We start from the raw sequence: 19,377 nt of genomic DNA, 5'->3' as shown, positions 1-19,377 counted from the left end.
GCGCAATTACAAAAGCACAGAGGCCTTCAATTACTTCTTTAGTAATAAAGTCGGGCGCATTTCCTTACTGAAGCACGGAGACTATTTATTTTTGAAAGCAGAGGTAGACAGAAGTCAAAGTGCTAATCAGCCTAAGCTTATTGCTTGGGTTATGCTGCAGCAGTCGGGGGTGATAGAGACTGCCGGATGTTCATGTATTGCTGGATTAGGGCGATCGTGCAGTCATGCATCAGCTATCCTTTGGAAGGTATGAAGAAAAGAAAAAAGTTCATTTTGTTTTTATCTGTGATTTAATAAAAAATAACGTGATCAGATCACATTTGATGCATGTTTTTTTCGATTTAGTTTAGCGATGTGGGGATGACACAATCTGAAACACATGGCAAAAGCATATAGAGCAGATTCTGGTAACGTTTTAGGTGAATGTGCTCATGACAGGTTGAGAATGCAGTTACTACCGGGAAGACAGGGCTTGCATGTACAGATGAGCAGCGCAGGTGGAATGCAGGGACAGTCAGGAACCTTGAGCCAAAACGACTGAGGGACATAAATTTCAGCCACCACAGGGCAGGAGATGAATTTAGCATTAGTGTGTCAGGTGCTCAGCCATTACCAAACACCCCACAATATATGTCACAAGCAGAATTGATAAATAATGTAGACAAAGACCCAACAAAGCCACTTTTCTTGTTAAAAAACAGTCTATTGGGCAAGTGTTACAGTGTAAAACCAGTAGAGCAACCTTGTAGCCTTGCAAATACTGCAGTAGATGCAAGATTTTTAAGACCCCATCAAACACATGCTGGTTCTGATCTCACATGTGAGACATGTAAAAGTTTCTATGAGTTGTATGTTCAAGTGAGCTGTGCACAGGCTTCTACTTTAGAATCTGAAACAAGGGAGCAGAGTTCTTCCGATTTGTGGCACAATGCAAGAAAATTGAGAATAACTGCAAGTTCAGCTAAAAAGGTTCCTTCTAGAGCATCCACCAATCCTGATATAATTCCGGGTTGGGATGGTCATCCGTGGGGCGTTTGTCAACAAAATGATGCGAGCAGACGTACACCTTTTTCGGTGGATGTTTCAGTTTTAGCGCAGCTAACCACTCTAAATGTCTACACTCTGGCATTGAATGTAGCTGATACGGAACCGGACACGGACATTCTCTCCTTCTTATCTTATGCTCGAAGCACTCAGTTTCTAAAAAGTTTTGTATCTTCTTTGAATTGTTAAAACAACCAACAACAGCACATGTGGAACCTGAACTCATTCTCTCTCTGCTAGTAACTTACCGGTCGATCGCTACGAACCGGAAGTTGACAACCGGAGTCGTCGTCATGGCAGCGCGCATTGTTTAGAGCAGAATAAGGTGGATTACATCACTCACAGATCAAAAAAGTCGTTTACAGCCATGTTCACTCGGGTATTTCGCTCGCATCATCAAGTGTTTACAGTGGAAGTTCGATCATAGATTTGAGTTCGATGCATGATGTCTGTGGTTCGATGCAGCTGTGTCGGCGCATAACATACGTCATAAACAAACTTATCTGATTGGCTTACGGGTAACCAATGATTTTAAACTTCAGTACGCGCCCCCTAGCGAGAGAGAAAACACTTCTCTATTATGCTATCCCAGACAGTGTTGCCAGATTGGGCGGGTTCCCGCCCAATTGGGCGGTTTTGAATTTGATTGTGCGGGTAAAAAAGGGTTTGGGCGGGTGGTCAAAATTTGGGCTGGTTTGGGATCATTTCGGCGGTTTTCAAACATCTACATTTTAAAGTCTAATTGGTTAAAAAAACGAAACTAAAGTGCATGTAGTCCATAAAATCAGTCATCATGACATTACTGTACACACACGCTCATGCAGAGTCAGCTGGCGTTAGTGTTGACATCACCGACGAGCACGCACTTTTAGCCAATCAGCGATCCGCAGGCAGACCCGATTGAGCGCGAGAAGTTGTAGCTGTATATTAAAGTGATCGCTAAGGCAAAGTGACAAAGCCAACTATACAAAAGAGTGTACAGTAGTGAGCAACTCTAAAAAACGCACACGTGGAAGGAGATCACTCTATGGTCAATATAACTCTGAGAGGAGAGCACAGTTGAATGACTTGAATTGAAATAAAAAATGGGACGATTCCTGTCCGTCATATGTGCACACTAGCCTAACCAAACATCTGCAACTTTACACCATCCAGACTGCACTCTACTTGTCCCTGACAGCTGCTGAAAAATGTTTGAATCAACGATGAATCCGTTTTGACTGCTAAATTCTGCGTTATGTTCTGCAATGTGTACTTCCGAGGGTTAAAGTCATCGGTTAATTTCTTGATTGCCGTTTTCACAGTGTCCACCTGGACATTTTAGTCATATTGGCTAATTCTCCTTAATTATTGCCCTGTTTTGCTGGAAAATTTATTTATTTTTTATTTTATCATTGTTATTTTGTTTTAAGGAGATACAAATTGTGCTTATCAACCTTAAATGACATGGTAATGAAATTATATCACATTATTTTGGCAGTAAAATTTTGGGCGGTTTTTTCTTGTAGTGGGCGGGTTTTGGTGAGCTTTTGGGCTGGAAATCACCGTCCCAATCTGGCAACACTGATCCCAGACTCTGTGTACGAAGCAAAGTGAAGTAGCAGAGTCTGGTATTACCAGGCTAGTGATAATGTGCCACCACCAAAACAAGATGATTGTGGACATTAAAGTAGCAAATCTTGAACAATTGTACAATACATAAAGATATTATTGACCAACCTTGTATCCCACTGGTAAGTCTAGACAATCCTGCGTACATCCGCTGACACGGCGGTTGAGACATTCATTGACATTGCAGTTTTTTTCATCTGAGTGATCGCCACAGTCATCTTTCAGGTCACATAAACTCTTCTCAGATATACAGCGGCCATTTGAGCACATGAAAAAGGAACTGTTGCATAAGCTCTCTAGAAATAAAGGAGGTAAGTGAAAACAAAGAAAACAGATTAAGGAAAAGTACAAAGCAATACAAGCAATACAGACTTGTGTTGAAACCCAAACTGAAAATGTAAAAATGCTTTTGGAAAAAAATAATGATTGAATGGCTTTAACTCTGCAAAGCTAGAGGGCATCAAAGTTGCAATCCAACTAAAGTCAAATTATATTTCTAGCTTTCTGCAACTGCCAGTAAGTGCAAGGCCTTTTTTTTTCTTCTTTTAAATGCTTGGTATGCTCAGCTGAAAACATGCCATCCCCACAGGTCAAAGTTATCCACTTCAGCCCCCTGCTTTTATCTATGACGTTCCTTGGCCACTTGTGTTCCCTCAAACGTTCAGTAAGCCCCACATCCATCAGTCAAACATATTTCAGGCACAGCTCTGTTGGGCCATTACCGGCAGCCAGGCATTTGAGGTTGAGGGGCAGCTCATCAGAGTGGTCAGGGCAGTCTGGGAAACCATCACACTCCCACTGGGCGCTGAGCAGGCATCGGCCATCAGCACAGCGGAACTCATCCGACCCACATGAGCGGTACACTGCGGAAAGAGTGACTGTCAGCAGCACACTGACACACTCTACACCAAACAGAGATCTTAAAGGGACAGCTTACACAAAAATGAAAATTCAGCATTCATTCATTTAGAAAAAAAAAGTGTTTTTTCTTCTATGGAAACACAAACGCAGATATTTAGTGGAATGCCAAAGCTGCTCTTTTTACAATGGTTGACTCAAGAACATCCAAATGACTATGTGACTAAACTTTACAGTCTTAAATATAATTCACTTTCGTAGACACTCAATTCAGTGAAAAATAAGCATATATCATACATCATTATAAAAAAAAAAAACCTTGAGGGTTAATTATGACTGATTTTAAATCTTTGGGTGAACTTTGCAAGATGGAACCAGAAACAATAAGTATGATGTGTGATACTTTTTAGTAAATTTATCAGCAGATTTCTTGGGAGACAGTTTCTAGAAACGGAGATCTCTTTGAATGTCTTTTGTTATAAATAATTACCCAGACTTTCCATTTCATATTTTAACCTCAGTGCAATACGTTCTAGTGTAATAAATTATGAGGGCATATGCACATGAATGATGTACTGTGGAGAGGCTGTGCTTTCATGTTGTGAAGACCAGGGACCAAGTTCTCCATCAAAAAACCCACAGATGTTTCAGTTTTAAGTGCAAAAAAAATTAGGAAACCCCAATAATTTAAGTGCAATATTGACTATTCTTGAAATTGTTCCACTTAATTAAGAATGTATAGTACAAATAATACGAGCACAGAGCAGCCTAAGGCTCACTGTAGAGCTTTAATTAACCGAGAAGTGCCTGATTTTTTCCATTAAAATACAGCACTTTACTATTTCAATGCTATTCAATTTACTGTACAAATAAAAGTCGCTTTCACAAATTCCTTTAGGGAAAAGCAGGTAACTATAGTGACAAAAGACACAGATGTGGAAAAAAAATATTTCTCAATGATGGCTCTGCTTATCAAGACAGATGTGTGAATTCAGAAAGATGCTTACCACATTCAACCGATTCATCCGAACCATCTCCACAGTCGTTGTCATGGTCACAAACGAAGCGTTTTGGAATGCAGCCTTTGTTAAGGCATCTGAAGGAATTCTCATCACATTTGTTATTCGGAGCTGCGGGGTAAACATCAGAACCTTGAGCTTAATTAATTCTCACTAAGACCTGTATTCACCTTGGGGTACTAGTCATAACCCTTCTCTACCACAGCCTGGACTCTTAACATGTTACGCAAAACGCATCACTAATGAAGTGCCTGTGGTGAAGCATATCTTATTCAATGGATGTCATTGAGTTTTTAAATCCTGACCTGAGCACGTATCAAATAGCCAATTATAATGAATGGCCAACATCGCTGCTAGAACAACACCTGAAGGGAGCTTTCATCGATTACACATCGACATGCAGAAGACATTTTAAACAGATCAATGGGAATATTTACCACAGCCGGCTGCTGCGAGCTCATCGCTGCCATCGGGACAGTCTCTCTCCCCATCACATAACCAGCGCTTTGGGACGCATGCGTACGAGCCTGGACAACTGAATAACCCTGGGGCACAGGTCACCGAGCCTGGAACATATTTTATTAGTAATGCATCATTCATTTTTGTTCAGGTCTAGAAATTATAAATGACGAATATCTGGAGGAATCACACAGTACCACTAGAAAGCTTTTTACCAAATGCATATGTAACGGAGGCAAGCTAGTAATAGCTGTGTGTGTAAATCTCATTAATCCGGCCTTAATAGGGGTGCTAGCGTCTGGTGGTAGAGACTGTGAACTTTAGCGTCCTTTAGCATTCTTTAGTGTCCTTGTGTGCCGCCTTCCATGCCGGAGACACCGGTTTGAATCCCGCCTGGAGCGGGTCAAATGAGACCGTCACATTTGGTGCCGTGACCCAGATGTGAGTGAGGTTTAAGGGGGTGAGTGTAACGGAGGCAAGCTAGTAAGAACTAGGTATCTAAACCTCATTCCTCTGGGCTCAAGAGGCACTAGAGACTGATTCCCATGGTGGTGACGCTGGTTTGAATTCCGCTTGGAGTGGGTCAAGCGAGGCCATCACTTTTGGTGCCGTGACCCAGATGGAAGTGGGGTTTAAGGGGGTGATTGTAATGGAGGCAAGCTAGTAAGAACTGTGCATGTAAACCTCACTCCTCTGGCCTCAAGAGGCGCTAGAGACTGCCTCCCATGCCGGAGACGCCGGATAAAATCTCTCTCAGAGAGGGTAGAGTAGGACTGGTTACACATTGGGAACTTCAGTGTTGCTTATCAAGTTCTGATAAGTATTTATTATGTTTAATTGCATTTGCCATTATTAGGAACAGAGCAATGCCATTAATATCTCACTGACATTTCATTACAATCCAATTACACGATTGTTTACCACCAATATGTACTAATATATTAAAACGTGATTGCATTTTTATAATTGGCCAATTTATAATAGTTGCATAGTATTTAGCCTGTGCATAAACTCAAATAATTCAAAACGCTGTCCTTGAGGCACAGAAAAAAAGGAACATTTACAGTCACACAGAACAGAAGGAGAGGTCAAATGCATACCACAGAGATCCACGTTCTCGTCCACCCCGTCTCCACAGTCATCTTCGCCATCACAGAGCCACTGCTTCGCTATGCACTTGTTCTTTGAACAAGCAAACTGGTTCCACAGACAGGAGGAGTCTATCAACAAAATAGTTTACGAGTCACAAATAACAGTGCTTAGAAAAAATTACATCCACAATTTACGACTCATCTCTAACTGAATGCTTTTAGAGATAGTTTATTTATTTTTAAATTCAGCAGACTTCGAAGTAGACCTCTGGATTACACTTATATTACTTGTGCTCTCAAAACACAGCAACGACAAAACATGCAATAAATACGTCAGTCTTTCTCAAATTGGCTTTTACATGAAATAACGCAGAATAAGTGTTTTCTGCACTTTTGTTGTGTAATCACACTTTATTCTGTCATCCTTCACAAACATATAGTACTTGCATACACATCTATCTGTATGTTCTATGTGTTGAGCAACAATTTTACCCTTAAAATTGAAACTTGATAGCTTTAAGTCCTTCCCCTGTCAGTTTTGAGGACGTCTACATGCTAGATGACAAAACAATATTCCAGCTGATACATGGATTTAAAATGTACAAAATTTATTTTGTGGCAAAACTGACCAAAGATATTGAAAGGCAAAATAAAAGCATGAGCTCGGAACCAATTACTGTTTCTTGTGCTCGTCAAGTCAGTCTATAATAATTGTAATATGGCGAATTTCCACAGATCTTTGTCTTTGTATACTCTATCGTTCAAAATTTTGGGGTCAGTAAGTTTTTCTTAAAAGATATATAATTTATTCAACAATGATGCAATAAATTCAAAAGTGAAAGCAAAGACATTTGTGATGTTACAAAATATTTCAAATAAATGCTGTTCCTTTAATCATTCTCTTCATCAAAGAGTCCAGAAATAATGTATCATGGTTCCCACAAAAATTCTAAGCAGCACAACTGTTTTCAACACTGATAATAAGAAAAGCACCAAATCTTTCTTGAGCACCAAATCAGCATTAGAATGATTTCTGAAGTATCGTGTGACACTGAAGACTAGAGTAATGGCTGCTGAAAATTCAGCTTTGCCCATCACAGGAATACATTACATTACATTTATTTTAAATTGAAATAACAATATTATAATATAATATTTATATTATAACAATATTATAATATAATATTTCTGATCAAATAAACACAGCTTTGGGGAGCATAAGACAATTCTTTCAAAAACATAAACATCTAGCCAAACTCAAACTTCTGAACTGTAGACCTAAGAGAGACATTTTTCATATCCTTTTATTATTAAAAAGACCTCAGAGATCTGCAGGAATATAATTATAGGTTAACAAAATGACATTCTACAACATGCCCATGCATGTGCAAATTGCGATACAAAATGCCAGTTTATATCTAAGCCAAGTATTATTATTATTTTCCTTTCAGTTCTATTCTAGACAGATTTTGACAGCCAAAAGAGTTAGAGTGGTCCACTCCTGGGGTTACACCATGGAGAATGAAATTAAGGGTCACAGCACGGTAGATCTCAAATTCCCATGATTCTCCTTGACTCCCTGATGGTCTCTTGCTATATTTGCAGATATCCTATCTTCATTCAAAGTGCTGAGGGTGAGCAAAGATGTAGCCATTTTATGGAGAAAAACATCCTTTGAATTCCAAGAAAGGGAGCATGTACAAGTTAGATAATGTGCTTATGTGTTAGTTCGTTCATTCATAATATATAGTCTATCTATCCATCTATCTATCTATCTATCTATCTATCTATCTATCTATCTATCTATCTATCTATCTATCTATCTATCTATCTATCTATCTATCTATCTATCTATCTATCTATCTATCTATCTGAATTTCATACAACTTTTTGTGATCTAAAAATGCTTTCAGGGCTCCAGTTATATACATACACGCAAGCTTTCAAGGGCACAAGCACACATGGAGATTGGTTTTTATCACCTGAATATGCTTCTCTTGACCTCAGTATTAGCAGCTGAATTGGTTTCTGCATTCAAAGCCCATCTCAAGAGGTGGGCTGTAATCTCTCGCTCCACATGAGAAATCAAGCTGAGTGAAAGCAATGGGAGGCTAATACCAGTCATGCTTACCACACTGGAACTCATCTGCACCATCTTCACAATCCTTCTGGCCATCACAAAGCCACACACTGGAGATACAGTTCCCGCTGGGGCAGGCGAAGTGGCCTTCTGCACATTTCTGTCCGTGGGAGACTGCGGCAGTCAGAGAAAAAAAATACGTGTTTGATTATGGAGAGCGTAAAAGTCCAAGATTTGCTTAGTGTAGTGAGAATTTGGTCCAGCGGTTGTTTGGGTCATTATTTCCTCCCTAAAAAACGCTTCCAGGCAGATGAAATCTTTATGTGATGCAATTCCCTATGGAGCATTAAGGGTATAAAAGTGCTCTTCCCTCATTAAAAGTACATCTCCATTCAAACAGGTCTACTCCGATAAATTCCACGTTTGCTTTCTATTTGAAACCACTGACATGCTAATGAGTAATAAGCCGAAACCTGCCAAGACTAATTTTCAAGCCACCTTTTCATTAACGGTTTTGAAGGGACCGCAGCTTGCGAGAGTCTTTAAATGTCTGCTCTTCGCAAGTCTGACAATCACCAATAATTATTCATCAGCCTTCCACACTTTTTGAGGCTCTTCAAGCAAGGAGAAAAAGACAGGGGCTTGTTTCTGCTTCATTACCCCTTTCATAAATAGTGTTTCGGCAAAATTAATTCGATTTTAATGGAACTTGGCTTCCTCAAGCTGCAAAGCTAACAAATGGAGAGTTATACTGAGCGTTACCCTGACAGTTCCTCTCATCGGCGTAATCTCCACAGTCGTTGGCTCCATCGCACAACCAGGAATGGTGAACGCAGAGTGAGGTGGTGTTGCAGCTGACGAAGACCTTTTCTGCCACTCCCATCCTGTAAAAGTCTGCACAATCTGTGTGATCTGGGGGAAAAAGGAAGACCTTGTTATCTAGGTCACATGAGACGACATAACAGGTCGATGCAAATGATTCCAACCCATATGATCATCCATGCAGACACACACAATCCATAATCAAAATTAAAATGACAGTTCACCCCAAAATAAAAATCCTCTCATTATTTACACAATCACAGATCGTTTTGCTCATATGACTCACTTTCGTGCAACACAAAAGATGATTTTCTTAATAACACCTAGGCTGCACTTTGCAATATAATGAAAGTGAATGAAGCTGGGTCTCCAAAATGACAAAAAAATAAAAGAATTCACCATTAAAGTAATTAACCATAAAAGCAATAAAGTATCATTAAAATACAACTTTACTACCATTCAAAAGTTTGGGGTATATATTATAATTGATAATAATACAATCAGCATATTAGTATGATTTTTGAAGGATCACCTGACACTGAAAATTCTGCTTTGCTGTCAGAGGAATAAATTACATTTTAACATATAATAAAATAGAAAACCTTTATTTTAAATTGCGATAATACTTCACAATATTTACAGTTTTTTTTTATCAAATAAAAACCATACAGACCCCAAACGTTTTAATGACAGTCATTGAAGAATTTCAGTGAATAATGACTTAGTTTTGTTCTTTTCGTAATATGAAGCTAACTACTGTATCAAATGACATCAGAAGACTTATAACACAAAAGTCCAACAGATTGCTTCTAGAATGCCTTCATGGTGCTTTTTGTCATTTTGTCCCCTTTCACTTCCATTAAATGGGAAAGAGCGGACAGGAGATTCTTGGAACTAAAACTGAATCTAAAAATGTGCCTTTTCTGTTCCACTGAGGAAAGAAAGTCATACAGGTTTTGAACGACACGAGGGCAACTAAATGATGGCTGAATTTAGTTCAATCTAGGAATGCACTACATTTGTAGTCTATAATAATCTGATACGTCAAAATAATGATTATCATGGTAGGATAAAGATAACGCGTGCTGCTTTGCAACATGGGCAACGCTGCCTTACTGCAGTTCTTTTCATCCGAGGCATCAGCGCAGTCGATGACCTGGTTGCACCAGGAGGATATTGGTATGCAAGTTCCATCTTGACAGGATGACTCAGACGCAGCACATGTGACATCTGGAACAGAAACACTTCATTTACACAGAGCGGAGAGACTAAAGCACCTGGACATGCGCTTAAATGAATGAAATATTGTGCGCAGATATTTGTATGATATGCACCGCAATTCGCTGATGATAACAGGGTCTTCCAGACAGCTCCAAAGAAAATGACTTGTGAAATGCTTTCACAGCTTGGAAATTGGGTGTCATTTTTGTGGTCTAACAAGGTCCGAAATAAACCTACTAGCGGCACAATATATTTTTTGCTGCCTATTTTCTTTTATAGACTGCAAAAATAAATGACTTCTTTAAGTGAAATTTATATGCAAAATTTCACAATAAAAAAATTCACACACTGGATACCCACTGTTACAAAATGCCTCATCTGAGTTGTCCCCACAGTCGTCGACTCCATCACAAAAGCGACTGTTAGCCACACAACGCCTGTTGTAGCAAGGACGGTGACCCTTTCGGCAGCTCCTGTTGTCTAGCGATACGGAAAGCAAAGGCACAGCCATTTTCACAACAGGGCAAAAAAAAGCTTCACATCCTTTCTCTTATTTACTCTTTCTGTTGCTCTGAGCTTATTCCCATTTGCTCCTCTGGTTGAAAGCAGTAAGGAGTAGCGGCTCATTTTATTAGGTAGAAGCCTCAGGGAATGGAACTGCCACCTTAAACCAATTCTGCGTTCTTACTGCTATCATGATGTGAGAGCGGAGAGTACATATGGCAAAGTGTTGTGATCGGCTACTTACCACAATATTGCATTTTCTCATCTGACTTGTCTTTGCAGTGGGCAATTCCATCACATGTTAGCTGGTAGTCTATACATTCCCCGTTTCCACACTCAAACTCAGTGTGGATGTTGCAAGAGGACGTTTTGGCTATAAAAGAGAATAACATGATAATGATGTTAACCAATGTAGCAAACAAAACTAACCTAAGCTAAACAAAATTAATTGTGTGGCTAATAAATACAGTTTCTTTTTTTGTGGGTTATTTTTTGTAAATTGCATCATCATTTGGTGAAATTGCACACTTACTGTACTAGATTTTTAGACTTTCTGAAGAAAAATGAATGATGCAAAAGTTGCTTTCAAAATAGTGTTGTGGGTTACAAGGTTTCTTTCTAAAAAAATTTTTTTCATTATTAGGGTGAAAATCATAAGGCTGCAAAAAAAGTCAACAACATGTATAAAGTTCTTATAAATGTACTCTTTGTATCCTTGTTGGTTTCAAATGGTTTTAAAAATGTGTAGACCATTTTAAGTTTGATGACTCGTGGTGTATTCATTATGGCGATACCAATTATTGGTCAATATATTGGTGCATCCCTAACATATATATAGGCGATATATATATAAATAGCCTATATATGTTTATACCCCTTAGTTGGGGACATTTAATATTCAATAATATTATTGATCTGCCTTACTTAAGGTGGACGTTGACGCAATTTTCTTTTAGAAACAAACTTTGTTGTATTATTTTCATGTTATCACTGTGAAGTTGCTTTGATACAATCTGTATTGTAAAAAGCGCTATATAAATAAAGGTGACTTGACTTGACTTGACATACACACACACATATACAGCCTATATATATATATGTTAGGGATGCACCGATATATCAGCCAATAAATATATCATCATAGAAATGAAATATTCAAGTCAAATTGTATTTTTATTTCACTTTTAATACAATTTTGAATAAATAATAGATAGAACAAAATGTACCTCTACTCGACAAGTCGTAAGATTTGAGGTATCATTCATGTCCGTAGTAAAAAAGGTATGGGAAAAGTTCAAATCCCTAATTCTACAATAGATTAGCAATAGCCATTATGATGTTTGCTTAAACACAGGATAAATGCTGCAATAGCTAAAGAAAAGTAATTTCACATCTTTCCGAGACGGAGGGTCTCATATTTCCTGACAGTCTGAGCGAGGCATGGCACTGTGGAGACGAAACTTACACACACATCTGTTGTCATCGAGCAGGATGCGCTCTCCTCGGCAGCTGCAGTTGACTGTGCCATCTGGAGTAAGGAGACACAGGTCACCACAACCACCATTCAGAACCCTGCATGGAGATAGCTCACCTGAAACAGAGGGACAAGGTAACATCACGTACCATCACAACAGTGTTCGGAGTTAAAAAAACAAGCCTAAATAACAATATTAAACAACAAACAAACAATGACCCAGAGAAAAGTCATTCCAAAGTCTTTGAAGTGAGCAATCCATAAAACTTTGAGCTAAAAACAGGTTTGCTTTCTTTTAAAAGAGCTGACTATTAAAGCACGCCGACAAATGTGGTACCATCAGGGGCTTATTCACTGAATACCCTGGAGTTCTGACAAAAAGTGCAATTTCTAAGCAAAACAAAAAAGTTGTTGAAAATGTTAAAACATAAGTGTAATCTCATAAACGGAAAAAGAAAACGGTACTGTTTTCCTTTGTTAGGCTTTGGAAATTACTTTTTAAAAGTGTGGCGTCCAAAAGTTTGTGAACATATTGGAAATAAGGGATTTAAAGTCCAATTAAACATGACAATACAAAACGTTTGAGGATTCTGAAACTATTTAAAACAAACAAAATATCAAATGAATAATTAAAAAAAACATTAAATTGATTATAACTATTTCAGAATCTGCTATATTTAAATAAGTGCTAAATTCAGGACTACAATTAAATAAGCAAATTTGTGAAATCGATCGTGTGACTCCCTTTGTACAGACATCAAATGTTCTTGCTTCCATTACAACAAGAAGAATCATTCTCAAATCATGCTGAAGAACAGGTGTTCAGTTCATGAAGTTTGAGTGCTGCTGTCATTAGAGCAAAAGGACAAACCAAATACTAAGACATTCTGCAATTTACACTCAAATTATTATGAAAGTAGTATAATTTTTTAATGCAAAAATTTAAATAGAAGTATTTTCACCGGCAGTCCATTCAATCAGATTGATCAAAGTAGTTTTAAAGGAATGTGCAGACTGTCAGAAAATGGAATGAATCCAGAAGCTCTGGGAGCTGTACGAAGCACACCTATGAAGAGCCTTCAGAATCTCGAATTCATTGCGCTATGACTCAGCGTGAACATGGAAATGAGGCTCAAAAATCAAAGGTGGTGTGTTAACTTGGCATAGTGTCAGATGAAAATACAGGATAGGAAAGATCACATTGCTGATCAAAATAGCAGTTATCCTCAAATCTGTCTTCGAATGAACACACATCTCTCTCTGGAGGTGCTGACTGGTAACATTCACTAGGTAAAAATGGTTAGGGGCAGACAACTGCAATCATATATGGTGTGATCAAACAAATGAGAGGAGAAAACCCCTCACAGCAGGCTCACAAACACAAACCGTCGGGAGTCTCTTAAACCCATTTCTTAATGTCCTACTTTTCACATTTGCGACAGTTCAGAGAACCGAGGATACGTTTTAAAATTAATTATGTCTCTAATTTAGTTTGCTTGGTTACTAAATAAGTCCATTCTAATTTATCATCCCTACTATTACTTAGAAATGAAAAAGAGCCTCCACCAGCAAAAGCTCAGCTGTGAATCCAAAGCACGAAACAGATATGAAAAGTTTCAGAGGGCACTTTGAGTGCCCAATTATTTATTTTGGAATACTTACAGCTATTAGTGTCTTTGGCAACTGCTATAATTCCCATTGGCTGGTGGGGAATATCAGCTCTAAGAACTTTAGTGTCTCCTCCGGTGAACTTGTTGGTTCGTAGCACAGCCCGCCGAGTCCAATCAGACCAAAAAATGTAGTTTCCATGGATAGCAAGTCCAAAAAATGTGCCAGGTCCCGACCTAACAATCACCTAAAAACAAATACAGAGGGTCACTTAAAGAGAAAATTGCTACAGGTTTTATATTTATAATGCTATTTATTATTGTGTCTGAAAGAAGTCTATTATGTGGGCATATTTCATATTAGGGCTGACATTAAAATGCTATGCAATGCTTTTCTAAATAAATTAAAATTAAGACACTGAAAAAATTAAATCAAATGTTTCAAACAAAGTGAATTTACATTATACAAAAATTATATTTATTTCGAGACTTCTTAAAGATTACATTTAATATTGTTGAATAAAAAAATAATATTACAAATAATAATCAATATTATGAAATGAGCGTTAGATGATCACAAAGGTAATCTAAATGTAAAACCAGAGAAAATGATCATGCACGATTATATATCAATTATGGACAGATAGAATAAGTAAAAATAAATCTTTAATATGGTATGACACTGACATATTGTGCATCCCTAAAACTTCAACCATTCTGCTGTCAAAATATTCACCATTATTATCAGCCATTCAAAAAAAAAAGGTTCTATAAAGAAATGCATCTTACACAAGGCTCAAATCAAATCATTGGCTTATACTTAAAAACAAGAGACAAAACAGACTCTGATGACCACTGGAAAGTCTCTTAGAGGGGACCAAAACTAATGTGTAGGCAGAGGACACGTGCTTTAAATAATCCCCCAGCAGCCAGTTTAGCCCAGATCCTGAGAGTGTTAATGCAGGTGTCATGGTGACGGACACGGATATACATCACACGACTCCTTCTGGGAGTTTCCGGGCTGTGGGGCGGGAGGATGTCCCACAGCTCTGGAGACCCAAGCATTAACAGGAACACGCTCGTAGCCGTGATCACATTAGCCCTGCCACCATGGTGGGAAAAATAGGACAGGTGTTGATTAAGAGAGCCCAGCTTGAGCAAACAACAACTGGAGATCCGAAGGGGGAAGGGGGATGGTTTTCTAGAGGAGCCCGCCAGATGGTTTTTTGATGGAGCATATTGATTCAGAATTAAATTTAGGGGTGCAAGCGTTCTGCTCCAGCACTAATTATCTCTGTTTATCTGATCAAATAGATGTCAAATAGAGTTTTGGGCTAACAACTATAGCCACATGCATTTGCTTTCAGTTCTGATGGGCATTACAGAAAATGAACATCTATAATAATAGTCCTCTCTGTGTGGATATGATGTAAATGATGGCACCACACAGACTGTGACAGACTGTGTTTCATCAGAGAAAGTCTAACCATGCGTAGCGTTAAGCTTCGACTTACCGCGCAATCCCCCTCACTACAACCAGTTGGGAGATTCCAACTGTAAGGCAGTTTGCCAAAAGCCATGTTGATTTAGTTTTGCTTAATTCTTCACAGTTTAATTGGCTGGTTGAGAGGACGGCCCAGCAGGAGTCTCAAAATAAGCTTTCATTACCATCAATGCGCTTAGTTTGTGAGGTTGAGGAACTCTAATGAACTCTTTGTCATGTTTCTTTAAAGTGAATAATTCGTTACAATTAAACTAATCTTGTGAAGGGTCAACACACACTAATAACTCTAGGGGGTTGGCTGACCTTTGAGTGGTCATCAAGTCATTATCATGTAGACGTAGTGACCGGACACAAAACCCAATTGAGGTTTAAGTTTTCGAAAATGAGTAGGAATTGCTTCAACTGGTGGTTGTTATTTCCACTAATCAAAAGCACTTAATTAAACAACAACTATAAAAATAAATAAATAAATATTCATAAACAAAGAATGAACTAGAACTGGAAACCCTCTAGAATTAATTTAACATGATTCATTATTTAAAAATAAATAATAGAATGACATCTTTGAATCATCTTCATTTGTTTTTTTTTCTCAACAAATATTTATATGCAATTAATTGTGATTATATTGATTAATTCATTAGCATATAATGTAATTAATTTAATTAGGTTTGTGGAAACACTTGACAGTAAGGTTCAATTTGTTAAAGGGTTAGTTCGCCCATTTAAGACATGAAGTTGTATGCAATCCTTACCAGCACTATAGTGCATACACACTGACCCACTCTGTAGTCACCTCCCTGGTCAGAGTTCTGGCCGCTGGAAGTTTTTCAATAAAGTACTCCCGGTTATTTTCCGGGGCCACAAAACTGTGCGTTTTTACGTGAAAAAATGATTTGCGTTTCAAAGCTTGATTAATTTACCACACAAAAAACACGCCGGTCAAAATTCATACCTCAGTTTTAATCGGCACTATTTTCTATCCATTTCTATCAATCCGCGCTGCTGCTGTCAACGTCAACAGTGCGCACGTTCCGATCTGCTGTAGTGTTTACACAATCGATTGACAACGACGTAAAAAGTATTAAATTAACAATTTAAAGTGCGAACTTGTAAATTCCCAGGCTGTGAACACAAGGATGTGCCGGGATCAAAGTTCAGATTCCATCGTTTTCCTGTTTCGAATATAACTAGAGACAGCTTACCGAGCATAATCTCCATCTGCTGTTAGTCGATCTCACCAGCAGGGGGTGCAAGCGCTTGTTGTTGGCTGGTTGCCATCGGCTACTCTGCGGGAGCTAAAATATCCAGAATAAAGGATTTTCGTGTGCGTAGTGCTCACTTCAGCGAAGACGATTACATCCCCAACCGGGAGGAAAAGGAAAATTAAAGAGTTTTGCTGTACCAGTAACACGGGTAAGCTCTATTTACTAACTTTATTATCCCATGTCTAAACTGTACGGTAAACAAGCTGATGTTTAGACTCCATTATAAAACACGTGAAAAGATGTCTAATATAAAAACAGTATATAGGGATATTGGTACAATTTGCTGAGAAAACTATTTGATTGAACACACACACAATTGAGGTTTTGTGTTGCAATCAATAACATTGTCGTTGTGGTAAAATTACTTTAATCATCTGATCCGTCTGACATTGTGCTAAAATTGGTTTCATCATCAGAAGTTTCCAAGTTTCGCAGTCAGACATGTTGTCAGCGAGTCGCACTATCAACAGCTGATCGGAACGTGCGCACTGTTGACGTTGACAGCCGCGCGGATTGATAGAAATGGATAGAAAATAGTGCAGATTAAAACTGAGGTATGAATTTTGACCGGCGTGTTTTTTGTGTGGTAAATTAATCAAGCTTTGAAACGCAAATCATTTTTTCACGTAAAAACGCACAGTTTTATGGCCCCGGAAAATAACCGGGAGTACTTTATTGAAAAACTTCCAGCGGCCAGAACTCTGACCAGGGAGGTGACTACAGAGTGGGTCAGTGTGTATGCACTATAGTGCTGGTAAGGATTGCATACAACTTCATGTCTTAAATGGGCGAACTAACCCTTTAACATTAGTTGCACAACAATTTTTTACAGCATTAATAATTTAGGTTAAAGCTGCAGTCCGTAGTTTTTCCTCTTTGTCGCCATCTCTGTTCGAAATCTGCAATTGCATTCATTCGCGAAATTATCAACTTTACGTGAGTTGTGCCTCGACACGGCACAGCGCGGATGAACACAATGTTTGAGGAGAGTGTGAGGCTGTCAGTCACCGTGCCGGTGTGGATACTGGCATTCAGAATCATAGATTATTCTTTTTGGAAGTATGACCAACATAAGAATTTTCACCGGAAAATGTCATCTGAACAAGTAAGTAACATCCACTTTTGTTCTGGTTCTGACATTGCAGTAAATCGCGCTGATTAAATCTAAAAATCGCTTATCATATCACGCAAAACCGTGCAAATTATACTTTGTTCTCAAATTGTTAATGTTAACAACGTCAGCATTGCGTGACTACATGTAATGTCCTTCCGATATGTATCCTTGTTTTCGCATGGGATCGGTTGCAGTCTCTTTTTTTCTGTAGCCACTCCGAAGTCCGAACGAAGTCTGAACGGGTGAATCTCTAGTTGTCACTGGTGATTGTCGTTTGAACCTTTCTGGATCCGCCATCAAATTGATAAGTTTAATTATATCAAGTGCTGTGAGAATAGGCTATAAATCTCCACCTCCAACATCCTCACACGCAATATAGCTTATACTAGCCGAGACTCCTTCTTTATGTGTACAGATGTGACGTAATGACGCAAAGACATGCTCGCATATCCCGTGGAAATCCACCAGTATCACTGGGATTAAAAACATTATTATAAGCTTACCGTTTTGAATCGAGCTAAGGCAAGCAGATAGTTTTGAACACTGGCTGGTTATGTATTTTCTCAAATATGTATTTTGGATAATTTTAAACCCCAAAAAAGCTACGGACTGCAGCTTTAAATGTTAATTTATAAAAAATATTATAGTTCATTGCTAATTAAAAAAAAAGTATACAAATATTAATAATGTAAAATTATATTTGAGAAATTAACATAAATCTAGATTAATAAATGCAGTAGATATTGTTTATTGTTAGTATATGATTCCTAATGCATTATTACATGTTAATGAATGAATTAATTTAACCTTACTGTAAAGTGCTACAAAAAGAATGTATCTTGACAGGAAAATGACTCTTAAAAAAAAATCATAATCATTTCCTTGAAAAGTCTCCGAAACACCACGAAACAGAGAAAGAGTCATACTTACATGTCTGTGGGAGCCGTCATATTCACAGCGTTCAATTTTGCCCAGGCTGCCGTCAGAGAAATATAGCTTTTCTGAATTATGGTCAATTGTGAGTCCGTTAGGAGTGAATACATCTGTGCTAATGATGACTTTCATGTTATTCCCTGCAAGAGTGGAGCGCATGATACTGGGGCGCTGCTCGTTCCAATTGGTCCAAAACATGAGGCTAAAAAACACACACGACAGAAAATGAGAGGAAGAGATGCGATTTTACAGAAGGCACTAAAGAAAAATTATTCAATACTGTTGTCTGTCTGTATTTTTAAACCCGCTCTATGGGGCTGGGGAATATCACGACTTCACAAATTGTAGTGGACAGAAAGGCCTCAGGGCCTGTTTGACATTTCCTCTTAAAAAATTCCTTTCACAGTCTAATTCCATGGACTAATTGAAAATTAGTGATACATGCTGACATTCTATGCCAATTAATCATTTCAGGTTAGATTCTAATTAACAGCAGTCTGTAGTCCATTTGAAAAAGTGCCAGATAACCAAGTAAGCATATTCTCTCCAAGGTTGAGGGTTTAATGTAGTCAGTGAACTCAGGGTCGGCACATCTTTCTGAATATCAATGCTGTTCATCAGTCTCAAATGGTTCTTTTAGAGTGGATATTTAAGTGCATATACGATCCATTATGTCCGGAGACTTGCTACTTTGCTCGGTCAGGAATAAAAATGTTCCATCCACAACAAATTTCACACGGTGCTTGGCTCATCGGAAGAGGTCAAACT

The 19,377-nt window shown here is 38.3% G+C and overlaps 1 protein-coding gene across 5 annotated transcripts in view; it reads right to left on the bottom strand.

The window, feature by feature from the left end:
• The window catches only part of lrp1bb (low density lipoprotein receptor-related protein 1Bb), a 339,454-nt gene that overhangs the window by 53,900 nt on the left and 266,177 nt on the right, over nt 1-19,377 (bottom strand). For all 5 annotated transcript variants that reach the window (XM_056271238.1, XM_056271233.1, XM_056271236.1 and 2 more), the window contains 13 exons: nt 18,607-18,811; nt 13,846-14,038; nt 12,175-12,300; nt 10,954-11,082; nt 10,566-10,685; nt 10,101-10,214; nt 8,925-9,074; nt 8,214-8,336; nt 6,092-6,211; nt 4,970-5,098; nt 4,521-4,643; nt 3,378-3,518; nt 2,764-2,951 (listed from right to left, as the gene is read on the bottom strand). In XM_056271238.1, coding sequence (XP_056127213.1) covers nt 2,764-2,951; nt 3,378-3,518; nt 4,521-4,643; nt 4,970-5,098; nt 6,092-6,211; nt 8,214-8,336; nt 8,925-9,074; nt 10,101-10,214; nt 10,566-10,685; nt 10,954-11,082; nt 12,175-12,300; nt 13,846-14,038; nt 18,607-18,811 — 1,861 coding nt within the window. The remainder of the gene's footprint in view (nt 1-2,763; nt 2,952-3,377; nt 3,519-4,520; nt 4,644-4,969; nt 5,099-6,091; nt 6,212-8,213; nt 8,337-8,924; nt 9,075-10,100; nt 10,215-10,565; nt 10,686-10,953; nt 11,083-12,174; nt 12,301-13,845; nt 14,039-18,606; nt 18,812-19,377) is intronic.

The sequence above is a fragment of the Rhinichthys klamathensis genome, unplaced genomic scaffold, assembly GCF_029890125.1.
Source record: "Rhinichthys klamathensis goyatoka isolate OS25496 unplaced genomic scaffold, OSU_Roscu_1.1 h1tg000312l_1, whole genome shotgun sequence".
Lineage (NCBI taxonomy): Eukaryota > Metazoa > Chordata > Actinopteri > Cypriniformes > Leuciscidae > Rhinichthys > Rhinichthys klamathensis.
Note: the sequence above shows the minus strand (reverse complement) of the source record. Positions and strands in the feature narration are given on the sequence as shown.